The following is a 21,852-nucleotide window of genomic DNA, read 5'->3' as shown; positions in this document are numbered from 1 at the left end:
CATCAGGCTGGTGGCACTGAGATTTAAGAGGACACCAGCTAGCCCAAGGGCATTGGAAAACCAATTGAAAATCAGAGAGGGACTTTTTACAAGGGCACGTAGTGATAGGACAAGGGGGAACAGCGTTAAACTGAAAGAGGGGAGATTTAGACTAGATTTCAGGAAGAACTTCTTTGCTGTGAGGGTGGTGAGAGCCTGGCCCAGGTTGCCCAGAGAAGCTGTGGCTGCCCCATCCCTGGAGGGCTTCAAGGCCAGGTTGGAGGGGGCTTGGAGCAACCTGGTCTGGTGGGAGGTGTCCCTGCCCAGGGCAGGGGGTGGCACTGGGTGGTCTTTAAGGTCCCTTCCAACTCTAACCATCCTATGATTCTAAAACCAAGCAGCACTTCAAAGTCATGGAAAGCATTTTAAATAACCCCCCAAATGCTAATGATGGGGATAAGCCTCGCTGGAGGCCAGGGAAGCAGTAACTTGCTGAGCATTTGGGGTCCCAGCAGTGCGTGGGGGTGCCCCAGATTCAATAACTCCTTCAGCTGATTGCACCCTGCATGGAGAACAGGGCAGGTCTCCATCCCTGCATCCCAAGATGGAGCATGCCAAAGGCATCAACATTATTCCAGGCACTGGCAAAATTAATCAACTCGGCTACATTTAATTTGTCCTCTAGAGCTGCAAGAGAAAGTTTTTTAAAAAAAAGCAAGATGAGGATGGGATGAGGGCAGTCGGCACGGGGTAAACTCGGGGCTCTGCTTCTCCAGGGGGAGCAGGCTTGGCTTTTTTCACTCCTGCATCTTCCACTTTCATTACTACCTGCAACCTTCTCCCTCCACTCTTCTATTTTGGGACCTCATACTCTGTTAAGGAATATTCTTATATTCCCCCTTTTGAGGTCTAGCTAGTTATCCTTGTGTTTTCTGCACCCCCGACCCTCGTTGGCTGCGGAGGAGATGCAGTGCTTGAGAACCAGGCTGATCCTCAGGGTGTCTGGCTCGACTGGAAGGTGGCAAACAAAGCAAAACCCGTCAGCAGAGCTCTACCTGGTACCCAGAGACACTACAGTCACTGAAACCCCATCAAAAACCAGCACCAAATTCATTTTCATCTCAAAGGCCAGTGAAGCACACAACCCCAAGCAGAGAGAAGACTGACCTCACTCGCATCAGACCCCACCAACCCTCTTCTGTTGTCCCTCCACCCCGTGTGTAGCCTCAGAGGCATCCACTGGGCTGCCATCAGCCAAGAGCTACCCAGCCAACGCCTCCACTCCGAGCCGGTGGGGTGTTAGGTTTTCATTGACATTAATGTACAACTTTTCCTCTGATTCATGATGACACAGGGTAGCTCGCTTGAAAAGGAGACCTGATAGCTTTGCTCCAGAGGTGAATCTGCAAGTCTGCGAGCTGACAAAGCTCATTTATCAAAGCCTGGCAACAAGCCGGGCAGTAAATTGTACCCAAGAAGCTATTACTGAGGAATAATGATAGGCTGTCTCGACGGAGCCAGACTTTGAATTTGCCAGGGTGACCCAGCGCAGACCCACCATGCCCTGGTCAGGCCAACAGCCCGCTCCGGAGGAGGATGGTTTGTATGGTGTCCTCATTCCTTCAGCTCGTGTTTGGTGTGGGTCCAAGGGGAAGGAGACCTGCCAGCGCTGATGGGCTCTGCCAGGCCAGATTCACGCCAGTTTCTAGGTCAGCTTCTACCTACAGCCATCCAGGCTGTGTCCCAGAGACAAGAAGTCTCTTGGAGCCATGCTAAAAACCTCCAGCCCTTTAGAGACCAAGAATCTAACTTCTGAGAACATCCCTGCTGCTTGCTTATCCCTGAACGCTCTAGAAAATGATGCAGTAGTTGGATGCACTGGATAGACAAAGACGGGGGCTGTTTCTGTCCCTGGAGGAGCTGGCACTATTGGACGTCAGAGTCCCCAAGTGCTGGGCAAGGGTTGGGATCAATCACTTAAATCAAGAAGTTCAACACTGAGATCATTAGCTTCTCCCTGGACAGATTTCCATTGTGAGTAAGAGCTGCCAAAATTAACCACGGTTATAAGGGCGACCAGCGAGAGATGGACAGCTGGCTGCCCCAAGGGATGACCAAGGAGCCACCACGCTGACTTCTCATGAAGCTGCTTACAGCTAGTTAATTAGTGTGACCAGATGTGGTCATTCTGGCCTGGCAGCAGTGACAGAGGAAGCAGAACCCAATATTAAAGATGCGGCTGTACGTTACCAAGCCACAGCCCTAGTGAGAGAGCGCTCACACCGCGTCAGGTGGACCCATCACTCCTCGTGGAGGTTACATGAAGGGGAAATAAGCCCCCAGCCCACATCAGTTGTGCAGAGCTTTGCCCCAGGTGTTTTAGCAGCCCTGAGGTGGGGGACTCTGTGGTCTTTGTTTCAAAGCTACTCTTTATCTGCACAAACTACCAGTGACAGGAAACAGCCCAAAAGCATCCTAAGCCCCAACAGGAGATGGAGATCACAGAATGGTTTGGGTTGGAAGGGACCTTAAAGATCATCCAGCCCCAGCCCCTGCCCTGGGCAGGGACACCTCCCACCACACCAGGTTGTTCCAAGCCCCCTCCAACCTGGCCTTGAACCCCTCCAGGGATGGGGCAGCCACAACAGATCAGAGCGTGATGCTGGTAAGATGCTCCCACCTACAACCAGAGCTCCTCCTGGCACCTCAGCACCAGCATCTCCTCGGCAAAAGCACGGGGACCACCTTGGTTTAGTCCCTGCCCCCACACACCATTAAGGGGATGCTTTATGAAATTAAAGGGCAGAGCCTCGAAAGCTGGTAAAAATATAAAAAATTAAAGCGTGGCACTCGCTGCCACCCATAACAGAGCCTAATTTGTCACACTTGGTGCAGCTAATAGCAGCCTGCTGAGGGCGCTAATGAAGCTTGTCTCCACTTGTGTCCCCTGTCCATAGCTCACTCCTCCTCTCCCCGCTGGGCTGGGCAGACCAGTGTCACCGCTCTGTCCCTCACCAGCCAGGACACGGGCACAGCTTGCCCGACCGCTGCCAAGCACAGCATTTAATAACCAAACTCCTCCCACTTTTCCGGCGGGAAAAGCACTCAGCTGAGTCACTCCTGCTTGCAGGAGCATAATTGCCTTGAAGCCTTCCACCCTCCTTTAATTCAGCTGGCCAACGGATGCAGCACAATACCGGTTTAGTTTCCCCAGATGAGCAGAATTACAATTTCTTCGATTACCCAAATACAGCAATTTTGAAAGGGCATCAACTCATATAAGATACCTGACATGATAAAAAAAACCCTCTTCCCTGTGACCAGGCTTTGGGCACCTTTTCCAAGGTCTCCCTGAAACTTCTCCTCCCCTTTTTAAGAGCCACGTGTCCTGGACTGAAGCCGATGCAGCCCTGGGAGGTACACAGCCTTCTACCTTCCTTGGGTTTTGGTACAACTGGTCACCAGAAGAAGACTGGAAGTTCTTGACCATGACCAATGCCGTGAGTTTCCAGGCACAGTGCAGCTCTGGCAAGACCAGACTTGGTGGTAATCAGCAAACTGGTACCGCTGTGTTCGCAAAACACAGCCTTTAAACAGCAAACTGATGGTTTAAGTCTAAAGGTAAGCTTTTGGAGCACCACGAGGCTCTGGTGGGACAGCTCTGGAATGAGTTAAGCCTATGCATCTTATCTCCAAAAGCTCTGCTCACCTCGGAAGAGGCCACATATTCAGGGCCAGTGCTGCCCATACCCTGGAAAGTCAATTTAACACTTATTTCTAAATAGCATTGCAGATCTTGTTTGAAGGGCACGGCACTGTCTGCCTGTGTCTCGCTACGAGCAAACACTGACAGCCTGGCTAATTATTCAGATGCTTGGGGGAGAAAAAAAAAAATAAAAAAAAAAAATGCAATTTACAGCAGATTTAAAAACCACCCTCTTGCCAATTTGAGTCTGCTGCTCCGACTTCAGCGAGAGCAGTCGGAGAGAGCTACGAACAACGTCGAGATGCTCTTCAAAGCCTTCCCTCCCCGCAGCCCGCACGACTCGCCCAGATAACGACAAAGCCTCCTGTCAGCCAGAACACCAAACAGCATCCCTAGAGCAGCATCCCTTTATCGGCGCTGTTTTTAAGTTTATCTCCCATGTTTTGCTGCCTCTCCATATGGTTGCTTCTTTAAGAGAGGAAACGCCGGCACAAGCTCGCGATAATAAGCAATGGATTAGTAAATGAAACAAATCCTGCACTAATGAGGAGAGAAGCGAGTACGGGAACTGTGTGTTCTCTCTTTGCTCACGCCGAGTTTGACCAAGAGCCTTTATACGCTGCCTGAAAAATCAGTTGACTTTTCTCGAGTGAATCCCAGGGAGAAGATGAACAGTTACAGGGTTTGGTTTTTTTTTTTTTCCTTTTTTTTTAAATAAACAGAACTTGGTCTCTTCTGCACTTTCAGCTCATCCCTGGGAAGGTGGAAGGGGGATCTGCTCACCAGGGATTCTCCTGAAGATGACACTACATCGGGCTGCACCACTGCTGCTGGAAACCAGGTGGAAGCCAGCTCCATCAGGAGCACAGGGCTCTGCATTAGGGAGGTCAAGGATCAGGGACACCCAGTTAGGACTCTCATGAGAAGAGGAAATCCCAAAAAAGGTTTTTTTCCCCCCTTTCTCCTCACTCATTACAAGGCACCGGGAAACCACCGGTTGCCTCCCCACGGTAGGACATAACAGACCCAGCATGGGGGTTATGCAGGCAGAAGAGAGCTGCAACTGATTAACAAAAATTACACCCCAGTCCTGTCTCTTCTTTTCGGATCACCCAGGCGTGACACGCGCTGCCTTCCGCGATGCCGAGAGATGTCGTTCTCCGCAGCCGAATAAAAGACCCCCCGAGAAGACGGAGTGACAAAGAACGAGTAGGAAACGATCAAAGAAAGATGCTTTTTCCTCTCTGCCTTTCTGCAGGGAGAGCAAACGCTCCCATTCATCAATACCAACTCTTTTGCGCTTGTCAATGTGGTGGAACAAAAAAAAACAACCCTCAGACACTTGGGGAAACACGGAAAGAAGATGACAAGCAGCAGCAAGGAGGGGAAATGGCCACCGTTTCCAGCGGGTCGCATCACCCCCGGCTAAGCTGCAGCAGCTCCTTCATGTTGACCTATTCCTCCAGTCTTTCCTGCCCACAGAACAGGCAAACCCTCCCCTTTCTGGATCCAGAAGATGCCTGGCAGCTGGAAAAACAATCTAACAAGGAAAAGTACATCAGACAGACACGGGATTCGGTGGATGAGCACGGGCTGACATGCTGGCCCCAAGGGTGACAGATCTGCAGGGACAAGCCAACACAGGACTAGGGTATGAAGTCCCTATGCTCTTCTTCAAACCCAAAAAGCCCCATCTCAATGCACAGCTTTGGAGGCTTTATTGGTTTCCTTCTGGCAATGGTCAGTGCTGCTCTTAGCGTAGGAGAGACTCAACTCATCCAAGGGAGAGAAGAAGAGGGGGGGTATGGGGAAGCCTGTGCACGAGGGATGCTCCGCAGGATTTGATTCCTGAAATCACTACCCCAAAGTGAAGTTATCCACAAAAAAAATCATCTCTGCTTGCTCCGACAATGCTCTTTTCTCCCATAAAGCAAGAAGAAAGCTTGGCTTGGCAGGAACAGCAATTTGCACGTGATGGTTAAGGGTACCACCAAGGCGGCAGCACGGCCATCTGCATTACAGCACCTCCCTCTTCTACCTCCGACAAGAGACCAGTTTTTTACTTGCTCTGGTGCTGCCCCTTAATTCAATCTCAGCGGGTTTGTTGAGCCGCCAGTCAGCGTACTGTAATATCGCTGAGCCGACGCTGCTGTGAAAATTTCAATCGATGCCTCTCTCTTTCGAGTGGGGACGGTGATCTATAAAGCCCAACTGCAAACAGCCACGGTTTCGAGACTGGCCCATCAGATGCGAGACGGGGAAATCGCAGCTCGCTGTCCTCTAACAATCTCCTGCAGACTTTGGCATCTCAGAGAACGGGGGCACAAGTGAACAGAGGATGCTCAAGTCACCCAGGGGCCGGGCTAAGGGACAGCCGGAGCCAGCTCTGCTCTCTGATATACGTCCAGTTCCCCCCAACTGTATCTCAAAATTCAGTTGCCAAACTATTTAGTCCTCTCTTTTTCCCCCATCGATACATCACCGGGCAAGCAGCAAATGGGTGAAACTTCAGCCGAGGCAGCAAAACAGCACCACAGCAGGCAGCTGTGGGGGGTAAGAGAGTAGCTCAGGCACCTCTCGCCCGCCCCAGCGCTGCTGCCGTCGGACAGGCTCAGCATTGCGGCGTTGGAGAGCCTGAAGAGCCCTTGTCCAAACAGCCGATCCAGTAGATTCTCAGGACCTGCCTCCTTGAACGCCTCCTTGAACACCTCTCTGATCTCAGTAGCTTCTCCTGAGAAGCTGAGATGCTCCCCGTGGGGTAAACTCATCCCTGGGGAGTCAGCCCCGGGTTGATGGAGCAGCAGAGCCCATCTTTACCACAGGGAATGAAACCATCCCCCAACCACCTCATATTATTGATCATCTTCAATGTTTGCAGAGATTGCCATGAAGCAGGATAGGATTTATCTCCCAATCCCATCAACTGGGGCACTGAGGCAAGGGAGAGGCAGATCTAACCCTGCAAGCCCCCCGGGGTGCACTGCCAGCTGCCCCGGGCAGGGGGGGAAGGCATCACAGCAGGACAACAGCACCCACACAGAGCTCTGCGGGGTCAATATTGGGTACAAACATGCAAAACCCACCAGTGTACACCAGTACCACCTACCCAAGGCAGCCCACCCTCTGCAGAGGTGGAAAGCAGATTTTCATCGAGGAGCCAAAGCAAGCTGGGATTTCCCCCACTCTGGGGCTACATGGGAAGGGACTCTGGATCAGGGAGGGGAGCCACAGGATGAGGGGGAAAGGTTTGACACTGAAAGAGGGGAGATGGAGATGAGATGTGGGGAAGAACTTCTTTGCTGTGAGGGTGGTGAGAGCCTGGCCCAGGTTGCCCAGACAAGCTGTGGCTGCCCCATCCCTGGAGGGCTTCAAGGCCAGGTTGGAGGGGGCTTGGAGCAACCTGGTCTGGTGGGAGGTGTCCCTGCCCAGGGCAGGGGGTGGGACTGGATGGGCTTTAAGGTCCCTTCCCACCCAAACCATTCTATGATTCTACATTTATCTTCCTCGGCACAGAAACTGGAGTGAAACAGCCGGAAAAGAAGCAAGAGGGAAATTCAACCTGGGTCAACCAGCCCCAGAAGTTCAACCCACCCAGCAGAAGCATGAACCTTCTTCCAAACTGACTCCTGCTCCAGTGGAGAGCACATTCCCCCCTCAGACAGACCTTACACCCTCGTCTCCATCATTAGCAGGAGTGGAGGCCCAGCAGATGCAGACACGACAGGGAAACCATAGGGAAACCCATGCCCTTTCAGCAGTGAAGGACCACAGGGTTCTCTCGATCTCCTAAAGCTCCAAAAGCATGACTCTCAGAAATAAAGACCTTCCACAAAACAGAGGGAGAACTTGTAAAAATGATCCAGGCTAATTTCTTCCCAAACATCTATGCAAGCTCTGTTTTACTGAGGTGTGCCCCACTAAAACTGGAATAGCTTGCCTTCTCTCTCTGGTAGCAATCTGGAAACGTTGCATATAAAAATCAAGTCACAGGCTGCTGTGGAGCAGTCATTTCGGGTGGCTAACAGTCCCACAGATAGTTACCATCTCTGCCGAGAAGGATGCGGGGATGACAGTCTGATTGGCGAGGTGGAGCGTTCGGGAAGCATCTTGTAGAACTTGGATACTGCCAAAATTTATCTTGCTGGGATGCACGTAGACAACCGGTCCTTCTCCGCTGCTCACTAAATGGATTTTCTGCTCCAGGAAGCAGGTAGGAAAGGTTAAAAAAAAAGAAAAAGATAAAAGGTTAGACAGCTTTAAGTGTACTACTAGAGCGAGGGATAGTTACAGCTGTTGGAAGTTTTCAGTGGTGTAAGACTGAAACACAAGGCCTGGAGCAACTGTGAGATCTTGAGTGATCCCATCTGAAAGCCACCAGCTCCCATTACTCGGGGATAAAGGAACCCGATTTCCCACACTTGCTTTTTCGCACCTCCTCCGTGCTCTCTGCTCTCCTTCCTCTGCCTTCTGGCTGCTCCCACCCCTTTTACTGCTCCCTCTTGCCCCAAAACACCCTCCCCAACTCCTGCTGCTGCCCAGCCACGCTCGGAGAGGAACTTCTGAAACATTCCCCAGTGTGAAAACCAGCAAAAGAAGCTTTGTCAGAAGCAAAGCAGACCCCTCGGAGCAGAGCTCATGCACTAATTAGTGCTTAGGTGTTTCCAGAATCACAGAATGATATGGGGTTGGAAGGGACCTCTGGACAGCATCTAGTCCAACCCCCTCCCAAAGCAGGTCCACCCAGAGCAGGTTGCACAGGAACATGTCCAGGTGGGTTTTGAATGTCTCCAGAGAAGGAGACTCCACCACCTCCCTGGGCAGCCTCTTCCAGGGCTCTGCCACCCTCACAGGAAAGAAGTTCCTCCTCATTTTTAGGTGGAACTTTTTACATTCAAGTTTGTGCCCATTTCCTCTTGTCCTGTCCCTGGGCACCACTGAAAAAAGACCAGCCCCATCCTCCTGACACCCTCCCTTTAAGTATTTATAAGCGTTGATCAGATCCCCCCTCAGCCTTCTCTTCTCCAGACTATAAAGACCCAAGTCCCTCAGCCTCTCCTCATAAGGGAGATGCTCCAGGATCCTCATCATCTTTGTAGCCCTCTGCTGTCCCCTCTCCAGCAGTTCCCTGTCCTTCTTGAACTGGGGAGCCCAGAACTGGACCCAGTGCTCCAGCTGGGGCCTCCCCAGGGCAGAGCAAAGGGGGAGGATGACCTCCCTCAACCTGCTGGTCACACTCTTCCAGCAGTTTTCATGGTATTATACGAATAACAGACATTAATTATTAATTACATCATTCAAGCAAGTGTTGTTTGTTTTTTTTTTCTTTTTGACAGTCTGAGACCCAGAAGTTTTGTTCTTGCAGAACTGTTGGGGGAGGAATGACGATCTGGGCTAAACCACCTTCTCACGTCATTAAAAACAATAAGAATTTATACCGTCTGGCTGGATTTCACTAGTTCTAAACGCCCCGACTCCTAAACAGGAGCTGAATGCATGAAACTCCCAGGGCTGAGAAGATGCCGTATGATTCACCGGAGGGCAGGGAGTATCATTTAACCACACAAAGAAACCAGCCTCCGTGATGTAAACCCCTTAATGATGCCTGACTCGAGGAAAGGGCATTGACAGCTGTCAGAGCCACCAGCCCAGCTCAGCCCAGCCAGGAACGCTCGTCCCCTGACAGGACACCACTGCCCGCAAGAGCTGAAAAAAAAAATAAATCACCTACCAAGGCTGGTACTTTGCAAAGAAGGAGCCAAAGCAGCACGTGATCATAGAATCATGGAATGGTTAGAGTTGGAAGGGACCTTAAAGATCATCGAGTTCCAACCCCCCTGCCATGGGCAGGGACACCTCCACCAGACCAGGTTGCTCAAAGCCCCATCCAGCCTGGCCTTAAACACTTCCAGGGATGGGGCAGCCACAACTTCCCTGGGCAACCTGATGGATGGACCTTTTATCTCTTTTATCCCTCTGGGAGAAGGGAAGCACGGAGAGCTGCAGTTTGGGTGATGCTGCCCAATGCTCCCGGGAAGAAGGAACTTGGGGGGAAGAGCTGTGCCTCCCCCAGCTGGCTTTGCCGCCGGGTGACAGTGGTGCAGAAAACAGGGCAGAGCCCTTTGGAGATGAGCAGAGTAACATCTGAAGGGAGCCTACAGGAGAGCCGGAGAGGGACTCTTTGTCAGGAAGTGTAGTGACAGGACAAGGGGTAATGGTTTAAATTGGAAGAGGGGAGATTTAGATTAGATATTAGGAGGAAATTCTTTCCTGTGAGGGTGGTGAGACACTGGAACAGGTTGTCCAGGGCAGTTGTGGATGCCCCATCCCTGGAAGTGTTTAAGGCCAGGCTGGATGGGGCTTTGAGCAACCTGCTCTAGTGGAGGTGTCCCTGCTCATGGCAGGGGGGTTGGAACTCGATGATTGTTAAGGTCCCTTCCAATTCTAACCATTCTATGATTCTATGGTTTAGTGATGGAGTTTTTTTATCAGAGTTAGGTTGATGGTTGGACTAGATGATCTTAACGGTCCCTTCCAACCTACACAATTCTATGATTCTCTGATCTGGAGGATGCCCAGACAAGCTGCCTGCAATTAAGAGTGTGTACTAAAGCGCTATTATCCTCACGAAGGAAAGGGCTTATAAACAACACGGGAGGTTCCACTCAAATATGAGAAGAAACTTCTTTCCGGTGAGGGTGCCAGAGCTCTGGAACAGGCTGCCCAGGGAGGTTGTGGAGTCGCCTTCTTTGGAGATTTTCAAGACCCACCTGGATGCCGTCCTGAGTAACATGCTCTGACGTGCTCTGGGCAATCCTGCTTCAGCAGGGGAGTTGGACTAGATGATCTTTATGGTCCCTTCCAACTCTAAAAATTCAGTGAAATTCAGTGAAACCCCACCCCTTTATCTACATTTTTCTTAAAAGGGACAAGAAAAAGCCCGTTCAGCAGCGTTACAGGCAATGTGAGACACGGGGAAAGGTGGTAAAGTGAGAAGGCAAACCCAGGAGGTTGCCCACCCCACCAGTAGGCCTGGTGGCTTTGTTGATGGGTGTGTAATGTCACATTTGATCATTTAGGAAGGAAGAGCATCCGTCCCTGGCAGGCAGCGTGGTTTGAGTGACGGCTGATTCTGACAGCAGCCAGCTGCCACATCCCCTGCCCACGGCACGCAAGGCTGCCGTGCCACCGGCAACCCCAGCGCTGGCTTTTACCACCTCCTTAAGGCAGGAGATCACACGAAATAGACCAAACTGAAGCTGGCACGAACTGACTGGCAAATAAAATACCAGGCAACAGACCCACGGAGGAGGTGTAGGAGGAAGGTAGAAGGAACCTACACAACCCGGATGGAAAATCTGTGTGGTATTTCACCAAACTCTGTAAAGACTTGGTATCAATACTAAACGGTGTCACCTAAGACAAGAAGAGCAAGCTTGTATTTTGGCTTTATTGGAATATATTGCAGCCATTCCTCTGAGGTCAGACTTACATCGTATTATCCATATGGGTGTTCAAGGCCAGGCTGGACGGAGCTTTGAGCAACGTGGTCTGGTGGGAGGTGTCCCTGCCCAGGGCAGGGGGTGGGACTGGATGGGCTTGAAGGTCCTTTCCAACCCAAACCATTCCATGACTCTGCCATCAGTGCGGGATGTACAAGAAGATGGTTAGCTGTTCTGCCAGCCCAGAAAGCTCTGGATGAGTCAGTTACTAACAAACTACTGATACTGATAGTCCTCTTCAATATATTCATCAATGACCTGGATGAGGGGATGTACCCTCAGCAAGTTTGCTGTCGATACAAAACTGGGAGGGGTGGTTGACACACCAGAAGGCTGTGCCACCATACAGTGAAACCTGGACAGGCTGGAGAGTTGGGTAGAGAGGAACCTGATGAAATTCAACAAAGGCAAGTGTAGGGTGCTGCACCTGGGGAGAAATAACCCCACGCACCAGGATGGGTTGGGGGCTGACCTGATGGAGAGCAGCTCTGAGGAGAAAGACCTGGGAGTCCTGGTGGACAATAGGATGACCATGAGCCAACAATAAGCCCTTGTGGCCAAGAAGGCCAGTGGCATCCTGGGGGACATCAGGAAGAGAGTGACCAGCAGGTCGAGAGAGGTCATCCTCCCCCTCTGCTCTGCCCTGGGGAGGCCCCAGCTGGAGCACTGTGTCCAGTTCTGGGCTCCCCAGTTCAAGAAGGACAGGGAACTGCTGGAGAGGGGACAGCAGAGGGCTACAAAGATGATGAGGATCCTGGAGCATCTCCCTTATGAGGAGAGGCTGAGGGACTTGGGTCTTTATAGTCTGGAGAAGAGAAGGCTGAGGGGGGATCTGATCAACGCTTATAAATACTTAAAGGGAGGGTGTCAGGAGGATGGGGCTGGTCTTTTTTCAGTGGTGCCCAGGGACAGGACAAGAGGAAATGGGCACAAACTTGAATGTAAAAAGTTCCACCTAAAAATGAGGAGGAACTTCTTTCCCTTTGAGGGTGGCAGAGCCCTGGAAGAGGCTGCCCAGGGAGGTGGTGGAGAACCAAACCCGCCTGGACACATTCCTGTGGGACCTGCTCTGGGAGGGGGTTGGACTAGATGCTGTCCAGAGGTCCCTTGCAACCCCATATCATTCTGTGATACCACACTCAAACTATAAGGCAGACCTATAGAAAATGCACAGAATCTCTCCTGACAGCCGAAACCTCCCGTCTGTGCTGCCGACAGACCCAGCTGGGTGCCGGCAGCAGCTGGGATGAAATGCTGCACGCTAAACATCGACTTTAATTGGGCGCACGCAGTTGCTCATCTTGCCCTAGATCTTTCATTTGAGACAGGTAGGATTCTCCAGCCGAAACGCTGGCCCTTTGGAAAAAGGTTGTCATCTTCATCTTCAAATAAAAAAAAAAAGATTAAGGTAGAGTTTGAAACTGTAAATTGTTAGCCCAAGGGTTAAAGCTTTCCCAGAACACTGTTGTTAAACAAGCTAACATTAAACAGCTCGGTTAAAAAGGAGAGTTTCTCCCCTCTAGAATAAGGGAAGCGTGCCTTGTATCTATGAGGTTTTTTTCAGACTTTTCCCTGCAAATCCTGGCCTTCCTGTTGACTGGTTTACGTGCACATCCACAAAGGCCTGGGTTGAGACGTGCAGTGGCATCCAGGGGATTTAGCAGCATCATTTCCATTCGTTTTAATGAAAGTTTAAATCCCTTCGACTACTTTCAAAATGTCAGCCTTCCTCTCCGTTACAGAAAGCTTAAGGTTCCCAGCAATCCTCTGACATCCTCTTTTCAGGCTCGGGGAGATGACAAGACATTTTAAAACAGCTGCTTCAAAAGTTAATATCATTTTAAATTAAAGTTTAATTAACTAAATTTGTTCTAGATTTCAACTAGATGAAGCCAGGACGCTACATACAGCGTTCTCGCTCCTGCATTTTGTCATTGTCGCTGCTGTTGCGTACGCCTGAATGCGAACAACATCTTTCAGGAGGCTTTAGTCCAGGAATGCTTTGCCTCATCCATTTCCAAGTTTGGTAAGAAGAAGCCTCTGTGCTCCAGACGCGAGCGGTGGGGAGACTCGTGTGTCTTTGGCTGGGGCTTTTGGCAAAGAGATGTGATGGATGTTCCTCTGAAGTGATGGGCCTGACTTTCCATGTGGTTCCTTACACAGCACTTGCTTTACCGGGATTCAGGGATGTCTCTGGGTGCTCCCGAACAGACATCCTCGTGAAGCAGCAGCTGCTCTTCAACTAGTAAGACAGCAGAGTACGAGACCCAGGGACCGTGCTGGGTTTCAGACTGGGCTTGTTATCCCGTCTCACCTCTCCATAATTAAAAGCTGTCTCAGACACTGAGATTACCACCTAAGAGGATACCACCTTTCCTTTTCTCTGCATATCAGCTGTTGCTCTTGCCATAAATCCCTTCTTTCCTTCTCCACACCTGCCATATATTACAAGTTCTTGTTTTCCCAAGGAGAACCCCCATACGCTTTTTGCCCCACGTCCCCCAGGACTCACCAGTGGGGACCCTTCGCTGCCAAACACCGCGACATGAGCCACGGTGTCCTGCTCTCCCAGCACCTGGGCTTCCAGTACAAATGGGACCTCCACGGAGCTGTGAGGCTGGATGATCCCACATGGCACGGGGCTGGAGTACCACACAGCAGCATCCTTCCTGCGCTCCTGTAAGGGACAGAAGCAAACCCAACCGCAGAGTGACCTTTGAGGGAGCTTTAAACTCCTTGACATCTACCACAATGGCAATTAACGCATTTTTTTTTTTTTTTAAAACCCCTAGGGGAAAGCAGAAAGGCACGAAGAGGCAAGACTTGTAGGGGCTTGGCATCCTCAGGGGGTCCAAAAGCTGCTGCATCCACAAACACCCGCTCCTGTGCTGGCAGCCACCCTGCAGCACCTTTTCACGGCCCCCTGAATGCTCCTGCATGAAAGCACCCTGAAGACTAGAACATAAACTGCTTCCTAAAGAGCTGAAACCAATTCCTGAAGCTCATATTCATATAGGTTCCTGCTCTCAGCAAAAGAGAACAGGAACTTATCTGAAAATAAAGCAGCAAGGTCTTATCCAACTCCCCCCGCCCGCCTTTTTTTTTTTTTTTTTCCTAATAAACCCCTTGATAGCACTCGAGGGCAGGATGCGGATGCGATGCCAAACCTGTGGAAGAACCCTGTAGCAGCCTGAGAAATCGCTGTCGTTCACAAGGGTCAGCGCCTGCCGATAAGGGAACTTCAGAAGGCACCGTCCAAATGTCACGACGGGGTTGAGCACTTGCAGCGGAGGAACCACGCATCTGGGCAAAGAGATGACCGAAAGGGAATTAGAGATGCCGAGAGAATGCAGGATTTGTTTACTCCCCAAATAGCACGAAATGGAGCACAACCCATTTGTCACTGTCAAACAGACGCTGAATACCCCTACAGCGATAAATCGCCTTTAACTTCTTTTTAGTCACTTTTACTCTCATGAAGGAGGGGCAAACCCTGAGTCTCAGCATCGCAGAGGCTGCCAAGTGCCCGGGCAGAGCACAGTGCCCTGTCCCGGAGCCGTCTGATGGGCACCTGCGCCCCGGGAGGCTTGCAGGGACCCTCCCAATGGTCCCACAGTAAGGTGTGAGCCCTGGAGGAGCCTTCCCACCGAGGACCAGTGCTCACCAAGGCTCAGGGAACACAGGACACGAGTGTTTGAGTAAAAACAACTCCCTCCTCTCCCATATCGCTCTTGCCCTGCCTGAAAACTTATCCCGGAGATAGAGGGTACAAGCCTTACCCCCATCCTTTCCCCATTTCTGTAGCTACCTTGGTTCTTCACCGACAGGGGTCCACACACTGTTCCCTTTTCCACTTGTTTTACAAAATCACAGCCCCAAAATCACTGACTGGATGACTCTGCCTGAGAGAGGGAAGAGTGCCAGTGAACTGCATCCTTCCTGTAATTAAACCGACACCCGCTGCAGCACAACAGGATTGAATCTGGCTGCAGCAGGAACAACTTTCGGCTTAAGTCTGAGAACGGTAACGCTGAGAAGAACTAGAGGGAAGCAGAGAAACCTGAGCTCACCTTCCGCATCAGGCACAACTTTTCCCTTCATAAGATCTTGCCTTTATTCGTCCCTCACCAGTCCCACCATAAGCCCCATCTCCATTTACACGTGCCTTCGTCAACCGAACCAGACGCCAGCTTTCAGCAGGCTTGTTTGCTGTGTCCCAAACGAATGTTGTGTTTTGGTCCCAAGTCCACCACTTGTAAGAAATCTGTTACACCTCTAGCACCAAAACGCAGGCCAAGAATGAATATAATTACTGTTCCCTTTAGAAAAAGGCTCCGGGCCGTGCCTGCCCATCGAGCACAAGTGCTTCTCAACACGGGCTGCTGTCAGAGCACTGCTCTTCTCATATCTAGCTGGGGAGAACTAGCTCATTAAGCTCATTAAGCAACGCTCCTCATTTGGAGATGGAGCCAGCACACCACATGAGAGGCAGCGTGCTGGTGACGGGTGCACGAAGAGAGACGATGATACCTGGCTGTGAGGAGCAGAGCCAACACCTCCGTGCCAACGCCATCCACGTCCACCACCAGCGCCAGCTCGTAACTCTTCACGGTGTTGGAACACAGGGTGACCTGGGGGAAGAGAAGAGCATCAAATACTTCATCATTCCCAAAAGCCATGATCCACGTGTGGTATCCTCCAGTGCTCTTTCCACAGTAAGGAAAGGGAGGATTTTGCCCTAATTCTTCTGCTGGCCCATGTGTAGAGCACAGTCTCTGGGAGTTATAAAAGTCTCCTGGCAATAGGACGGGGGGGGGAGGGTTTGACACTGAAAGAGGGGAGATGGAGATGAGATGTGGGGAAGAACTTCTTTGCTGTGAGGGTGGTGAGAGCCTGGCCCAGGTTGCCCAGACAAGCTGTGGCTGCCCCATCCCTGGAGGGCTTCAAGGCCAGGTTGGAGGGGGCTTGGAGCAACCTGGTCTGGTGGGAGGTGTCCCTGCCCAGGGCAGGGGGTGGGACTGGGTGGGCTTTAAGGTCCCTTCCAACCCAAACCATTCCATGATTCTATGATATTGGCTTTGTTAAACACACCATGCAGTTATCAGAGCATATGTAAGCTAAATTAAAGCCCAATTAGGCTAATGCTCTACTCACTGCTGTATTAAAATTAAGGGACAGATTTTCAATCTCCATTACACTAGCCTAAATCCAGAGGAAATCTGTTGGCTTCAACAGAGTGAGTTCAGCTTTACAATGGGGAGCTGAGGGCAAAACGTGGCCCAGCAGATGCCAGAGCTTTTTCAGTCCCCGTTGGAGATCACGGCAGCGAATACAGCTCCTCCTCCTCAACGGGAGAGGAGAAATAAGACGAGGAAGAAAAGCCAACCACTTCAATACAATGACACCTCTCTTTCTAACAGCCACCTTCTGTCCTCATCCTTCCTCTGCCCACTTTAAATCAAAGAAATCTCTCTAAGCAGCTCTCAAAACCACATGAATGGCTTCTGAACTTGACCACAGGGCACCTGATCTTCAGCTCATGGTTTTGGAAACAAAACGGTGCTCCTTCAGGAAAGTTCCAGAGTCACCCAGCTAATAAAAGCCTAACACTAGTGCATGACACCAGTCTCACTCACAGCCCTCTCACATGTCGGTGAAGCTTCAGCTCCAGCTCCTGAAGCACCGATGGCCGGATTCTTCCCCTACCTGGATATCCAGGAATCCCTGGGAGCGGATGGTCCCTCGGCAGGGCGTTACGGTAAATTCGGTGGGCTTGGCGCGATGGAGAGCTCCCTTTCTCCAGGATGGGCGAGCGTTGTCTGACACCTCAACCCAACTGGTGATGCTGGGCTCTCCCCGGCCATCCCCAGGAATGCGAAGGTTGAAGGACATGGGCACCAAGGAGGTGTTAGTGAGGCGGCACGACAAGGTGTGAGGAAAGCCTAGGAAAAATGGCACAAATATGAATTTATGCATCAACTATCCCGTGATTCCTGGTGTGATTATCCTGCTAGGATAAAACTGCGCTTGGAGTTTAGCTCCTTTCAGCCTGAATTACAGCTAATTGAGAAGCTAAGGTAGGAATTAATTGTCAGTGAAGTTCCCTTTTATGCTAATCACAGACACTGCTTCCTTGGCAATGCCAAACACCAGCAGTTTTCCTCTCTAGTTGTGAGGAGCTCTCTCCCTCACCTGACCCAAAACCAGCACCAATTATTTCTTGTTTATGAGCGTGCAGCATCCGGACACACCGTTTGCTCTGAAAATTCCACATGTAAAATTCTGTGTTAACTCCCTGAACGATCCCACAGTTCCCAATACAGAAAAGCAGCGTGTGGTCACTGAGGAGCATCCAGAGCAAAAGAAAGGAAGGCTGAAATTGGGAACTGCAGCACCACGCAGGGCAGTAAAGCAGTTTCTCTAGGCAGGATCCTTAAGGCTCCTCTTGTTTTGGGGCAACCAGACCGAGCATATTACAATTTGTAGCCCAATTCCAAAAGGTGAGCTCGATGCTCGCTTAGAAGTGAGCAGGAGCATAGACAGCTCGTCCGTGCCCATCGCCAGTGACCACTGGCCACTTCCAGCAGCTCCTCCAGGCAGGAGGGGCACAAAGGGCACAAACGAAGACTTCCCAGCCCCAAAGGAGACCAAAGTCTCCAGACACAGACAGCAGCACGGCTAAAATATCTGAAGGGAGCCTACAGGAGAGCCGGAGAGGGACTCTTTGTCAGGAGATGTAGTGACAGGACAAGGGGTAATGGTTTTAAATTGGAAGAGGGGAGATTTAGATTAGATATTAGGAGGAAATTCTTTCCTGTGAGGGTGATGAGACACTGGCCCAGGTTGCCCAGAGAAGCTGTGGCTGCCCCATCCCTGGAGGGGTTCAAGGCCAGGCTGGATGGAGCTTTGAGCAACCTGGTTTGGTGGGAGGTGTCCCTGCCCAGGGCAGGGGGGTTGGAACTCGATGATCTTTAAGGTCCCTTCCAACTCCAACCATTCTATGATTCTATGATTCTAAAAGCAGCAAAAATAACAATAGCTGCCTTCAGCTGAAAAGGGCCTTATTAATGAAATCAGATTAAGCAGGATGAATCTCCCATTACATAACCACAGTTCTGCCTGACGAGTTTCTCCTTGTTTTATTTATTCAAAAGGAAATAAAGAAGTGGCAGAGCGGTGATGTAGGGAGGGGAGGAAGCGGCCCAGGAAAGGTAATGAGTTTTCTTTAAAAGTCCATGAACAGCATGCAAACACAGAGGCATCCTGGGCACAGAATGATAATGGCCCTTCAATCAATCCGCAATTGATTTCACATTTAAACTTTAGATCATCTGGGTAAAAAGCCTTTTGTGAGAGGGAGATGGAGAACCAGAATCTGCATTTCAATGGAGACGCTCTGGATGCTCACCACCGGCTTGTGTCTGCAGAGAAGGAGGAACCCACGTCTCCGAGGACACAGAGCTTTTGCTTGGGCATATTACCTGGTCCATGATAACGAGGTGTCCTCATTAACATCTCGCACTAAAGGTCAGGCGGGTAAATGGTGTCCTTGCCTCACAACAGGAATAATTACCCAAAGCAGCTACAGGCTCGTACGTAGCTTAAACTCTTCTCCTGCAATCCCATCCCCTGGGTCCTTCCGGGACAAGGACCTTCGGAGCCATTCTGCTGCCAAGGCTTGGGATGTTGGGACTGAACAGACTACGTGGGACACCAGAAAATACTGATTTTCTATTCCTTTGGTCCTCTTTGATCTCATGATGGCACAACACTGCCTAAGCAACCGGCAGCCCCCGTTTCAACACCCCAAAGGCCGCTGTGGAGGAACACAAGTGAGAGATGTCTGCTTCGGTAGGGCATAGACCCGTGGTCCAAGCCCAGGGCACACTCACCAAAGGAGACGTCCCCGAAGTGGAGGGAAGGCACACTGAAGTGAAAGGTGGGTCCGACGACGCAGCCCCTGCGGGGACAAAGACAGACAGAGGAGACATTGGCTGGGTTAAAGAGAACTGCAAAGCGTTCAGCTTTCATTGCTGCTGGGATGGATAAAAGCTGGTCTCAGAACCGTGGTGGGTTCCAAACCACCGCCTTTGTGCTCAGCATGGCATCCACGCAGACAGGAGGCAGCCAAAGCAAAGCGCCCCGCAGCTGGGGTGCCTTTAGGGCACCATGTCACTCAGGGGACCAAGGGTATGGCCCTAGGTTGCTGCTGGCCTGATGAAGGACCCTAAACAAGTGATGGCTCTGCACCTCAGTTTCCCCACCTGAGGTGTCCATACAAAAGTGGACTCATTCTAATTAGACTTCCCAGCTGCAGGTTCCCTGCTTTGGTATTTCTTAGTTGGAACTGGTGTTTCCATGGAGTGTATTTTCCTTTTCCTCAGAAGATCTTGATCCATGTGATCAGCAGGCACGCAGGATTTTGAGGCATGAATCCAGGGAAGCCCCAAATATCCCTTGAGAAGAGCAGCAACAGTTCTACACAGTGGACAGTTGAATCTTGGGAGGAAAGTATCAGCTTGTCTCCAGTGCACCAGCTGACACATCCAAGAACAACACATCTTAAACTGCTCAACATGGGTGTCCTGAACTCACCGCATCTCCTGGCCCGTCCTTAAATTCAGCAGCCAGGCTCCAAACTCCTGAACTCACCGTCATCCATTGAAATCAGCACTCGGAGCCGCACAACATTCCATCATTTATTTCATGGTTGACGCCAATCAATGCCAGCTCTGCCTCCGAGTCAAAAATCAAGGACCACAGGGAGTGGTGCCTTCTAGTTTTATTCCCAGCTTTATTCTGTTCATGTTCTGGATGAAGAGCAGGAGAGACCTGTGTTCATCCAAGGTGCCCCATTTCCAGCATTTATTTAGTAAATAAACACCAAAGAAACAAACATTCAGAACCTGGCAAGGATGGTTTCTAAGTAAAGAATAATCACCTATGGTGTGGGCATCTTCTGCTTGCACAGTCAAAAAGCACTCAGAAAAACTGACTTTCGGGAGTTGCAATCCAACGCTAACTCTCAGTTTTTGGAGCTTAATCAGTTCCTGAGAGTAAGACAGGTAGCGAATCCCTGCTGCTGCTGACGTTCCCTCTCCGAGGACCTCACAATCAGACCTAACCTCCCAAGCCTGAACAGCTTACTTCGGATGGAGCAAAGGGAGGAGACACGCTTTCTGTCACAGCACTTGCCAGGAGACGATGGAAAACTACCTCCAGACCAACCACGGCCGGGGATCGCGCTGGGAAAGTGCCAAGGACGAGCCTTGCCAGGCGAGCGGGGAAACGACTGTCGGTTCTGCTGAGGGCACCCTATCTGTGCCCAGGGAAGTCAGACCTCAACGACTGCCCAGAGGGCTCAGGCAAGGACCCAACCCAGAGCTCCGTGCCCCGCAGCTGGTAACTGCCCGGCTTGCAAGAAAATGGGGGGAAAGGCAGTGTTTTTGGCAACAACTGTGTTTTACAGCAGCTTTGAATAATGCACTTGTAAAGGGAGATCAGGGTCCTTGCAGAACAGGAAGGATAATACAAGGTGGGAGAGGAACTTGCACTCTCATCCTCGTTCCTTCCTGTGCAGCCCAGTGTCCCACCAGCCAGCTTGTCTCCATCCAGAAGAACTGAGAGTTTTTCCTCCATGGAGAACTAAAGCCAGTGCACAAAAATGTCCCGAAAACGTAGAAAGCGAGGCTCAGCCTGACCTGGTGGGTGGACATCCCAAAGGAGTTGGAAAACGGACAGCTTGAGTTGTAGGACTGGAAAACGAGAGATAAGAAGGACATGGACCTGTTGGAGCAGGGCCAGAGGAGGCCACGGAGATGCTGGGAGGGCTGGAGCCCCTCTGCTGGGAGGACAGGCTGAGAGAGTTGGGGGGGTTCAGCCTGGAGAAGAGAAGGCTCCGGGGAGACCTTGGAGCCCCTTCCAGTCCCTCAAGGGGCTCCAGGAAAGCTGGGGAGGGACTCCGGCTCAGGGAGGGGAGCCATAGGACGAGGGGGAAGGGTTTGACACTGAAAGAGGGGAGATGGAGATGAGATGTGGGGAAGAACTTCTTTGCTGTGAGGGTGGTGAGAGCCTGGCCCAGGTTGCCCAGACAAGCTGTGGCTGCCCCATCCCTGGAGGGCTTCAAGGCCAGGTTGGAGGGGGCTTGGAGCAACGTGGTCTGGTGGGAGGTGTCCCTGCCCAGGGCAGGGGGTGGGACTGGATGGGCTTTAAGGTCTCTTCCAACCCAAACCATTTTATGGTTCTATTAGGGCTGGATAGGGATCCATGAAACAAAGGCAAGACAGAAGTCAAGGAGGCAGATGCCACCTCAGACAGGAGTGTACTGCAACAGGAGTTGAAGCTGAGGGACAGCTGTATGGGAGCAGAAGGGGACGCTGGGGACCATCAGATGGGCTGCATAGGAGCCATCATCCGGGAAGAGAGGAGTACAAGGATGAGGAAGAAATTAAAGAAAGGAACATCAATCCTCTTTCACTGAGACATAAGGTCCGCACTGGGCCAGGGCCCTGCTGGCAGAATGGGGCACAGAGTGGCCACAGAGAAGGGGAGGATGTACCAGGCAGCAGGAGCCTGGGCATCTGTGGGGAAACCAGGATCATTTCATTTGGTTGTGGGGAAGCCAAAAGACAACTAACTATCCCACTGACAGCTCTTTCCTTCCTCAGG

General features: G+C 51.2%; 1 protein-coding gene across 1 annotated transcript in view; it reads right to left on the bottom strand.

Moving 5' to 3' along the window:
* HYDIN (HYDIN axonemal central pair apparatus protein) overlaps nt 1–21,852 on the bottom strand; it is a 177,276-nt gene that overhangs the window by 89,348 nt on the left and 66,076 nt on the right. Inside the window, exons 13-18 of the mRNA XM_074151752.1 lie at nt 19,077–19,144; nt 16,891–17,126; nt 15,715–15,815; nt 14,352–14,487; nt 13,697–13,861; nt 7,727–7,879 (exon numbers count right to left, since the gene is read on the bottom strand). Coding sequence (XP_074007853.1) covers nt 7,727–7,879; nt 13,697–13,861; nt 14,352–14,487; nt 15,715–15,815; nt 16,891–17,126; nt 19,077–19,144 — 859 coding nt within the window. The remainder of the gene's footprint in view (nt 1–7,726; nt 7,880–13,696; nt 13,862–14,351; nt 14,488–15,714; nt 15,816–16,890; nt 17,127–19,076; nt 19,145–21,852) is intronic.

This window comes from Numenius arquata, chromosome 8 (genome assembly GCF_964106895.1).
Source record: "Numenius arquata chromosome 8, bNumArq3.hap1.1, whole genome shotgun sequence".
NCBI classification, from domain to species: Eukaryota; Metazoa; Chordata; class Aves; order Charadriiformes; family Scolopacidae; genus Numenius; species Numenius arquata.
This window is presented reverse-complemented; position numbering and strand designations above follow the sequence as displayed.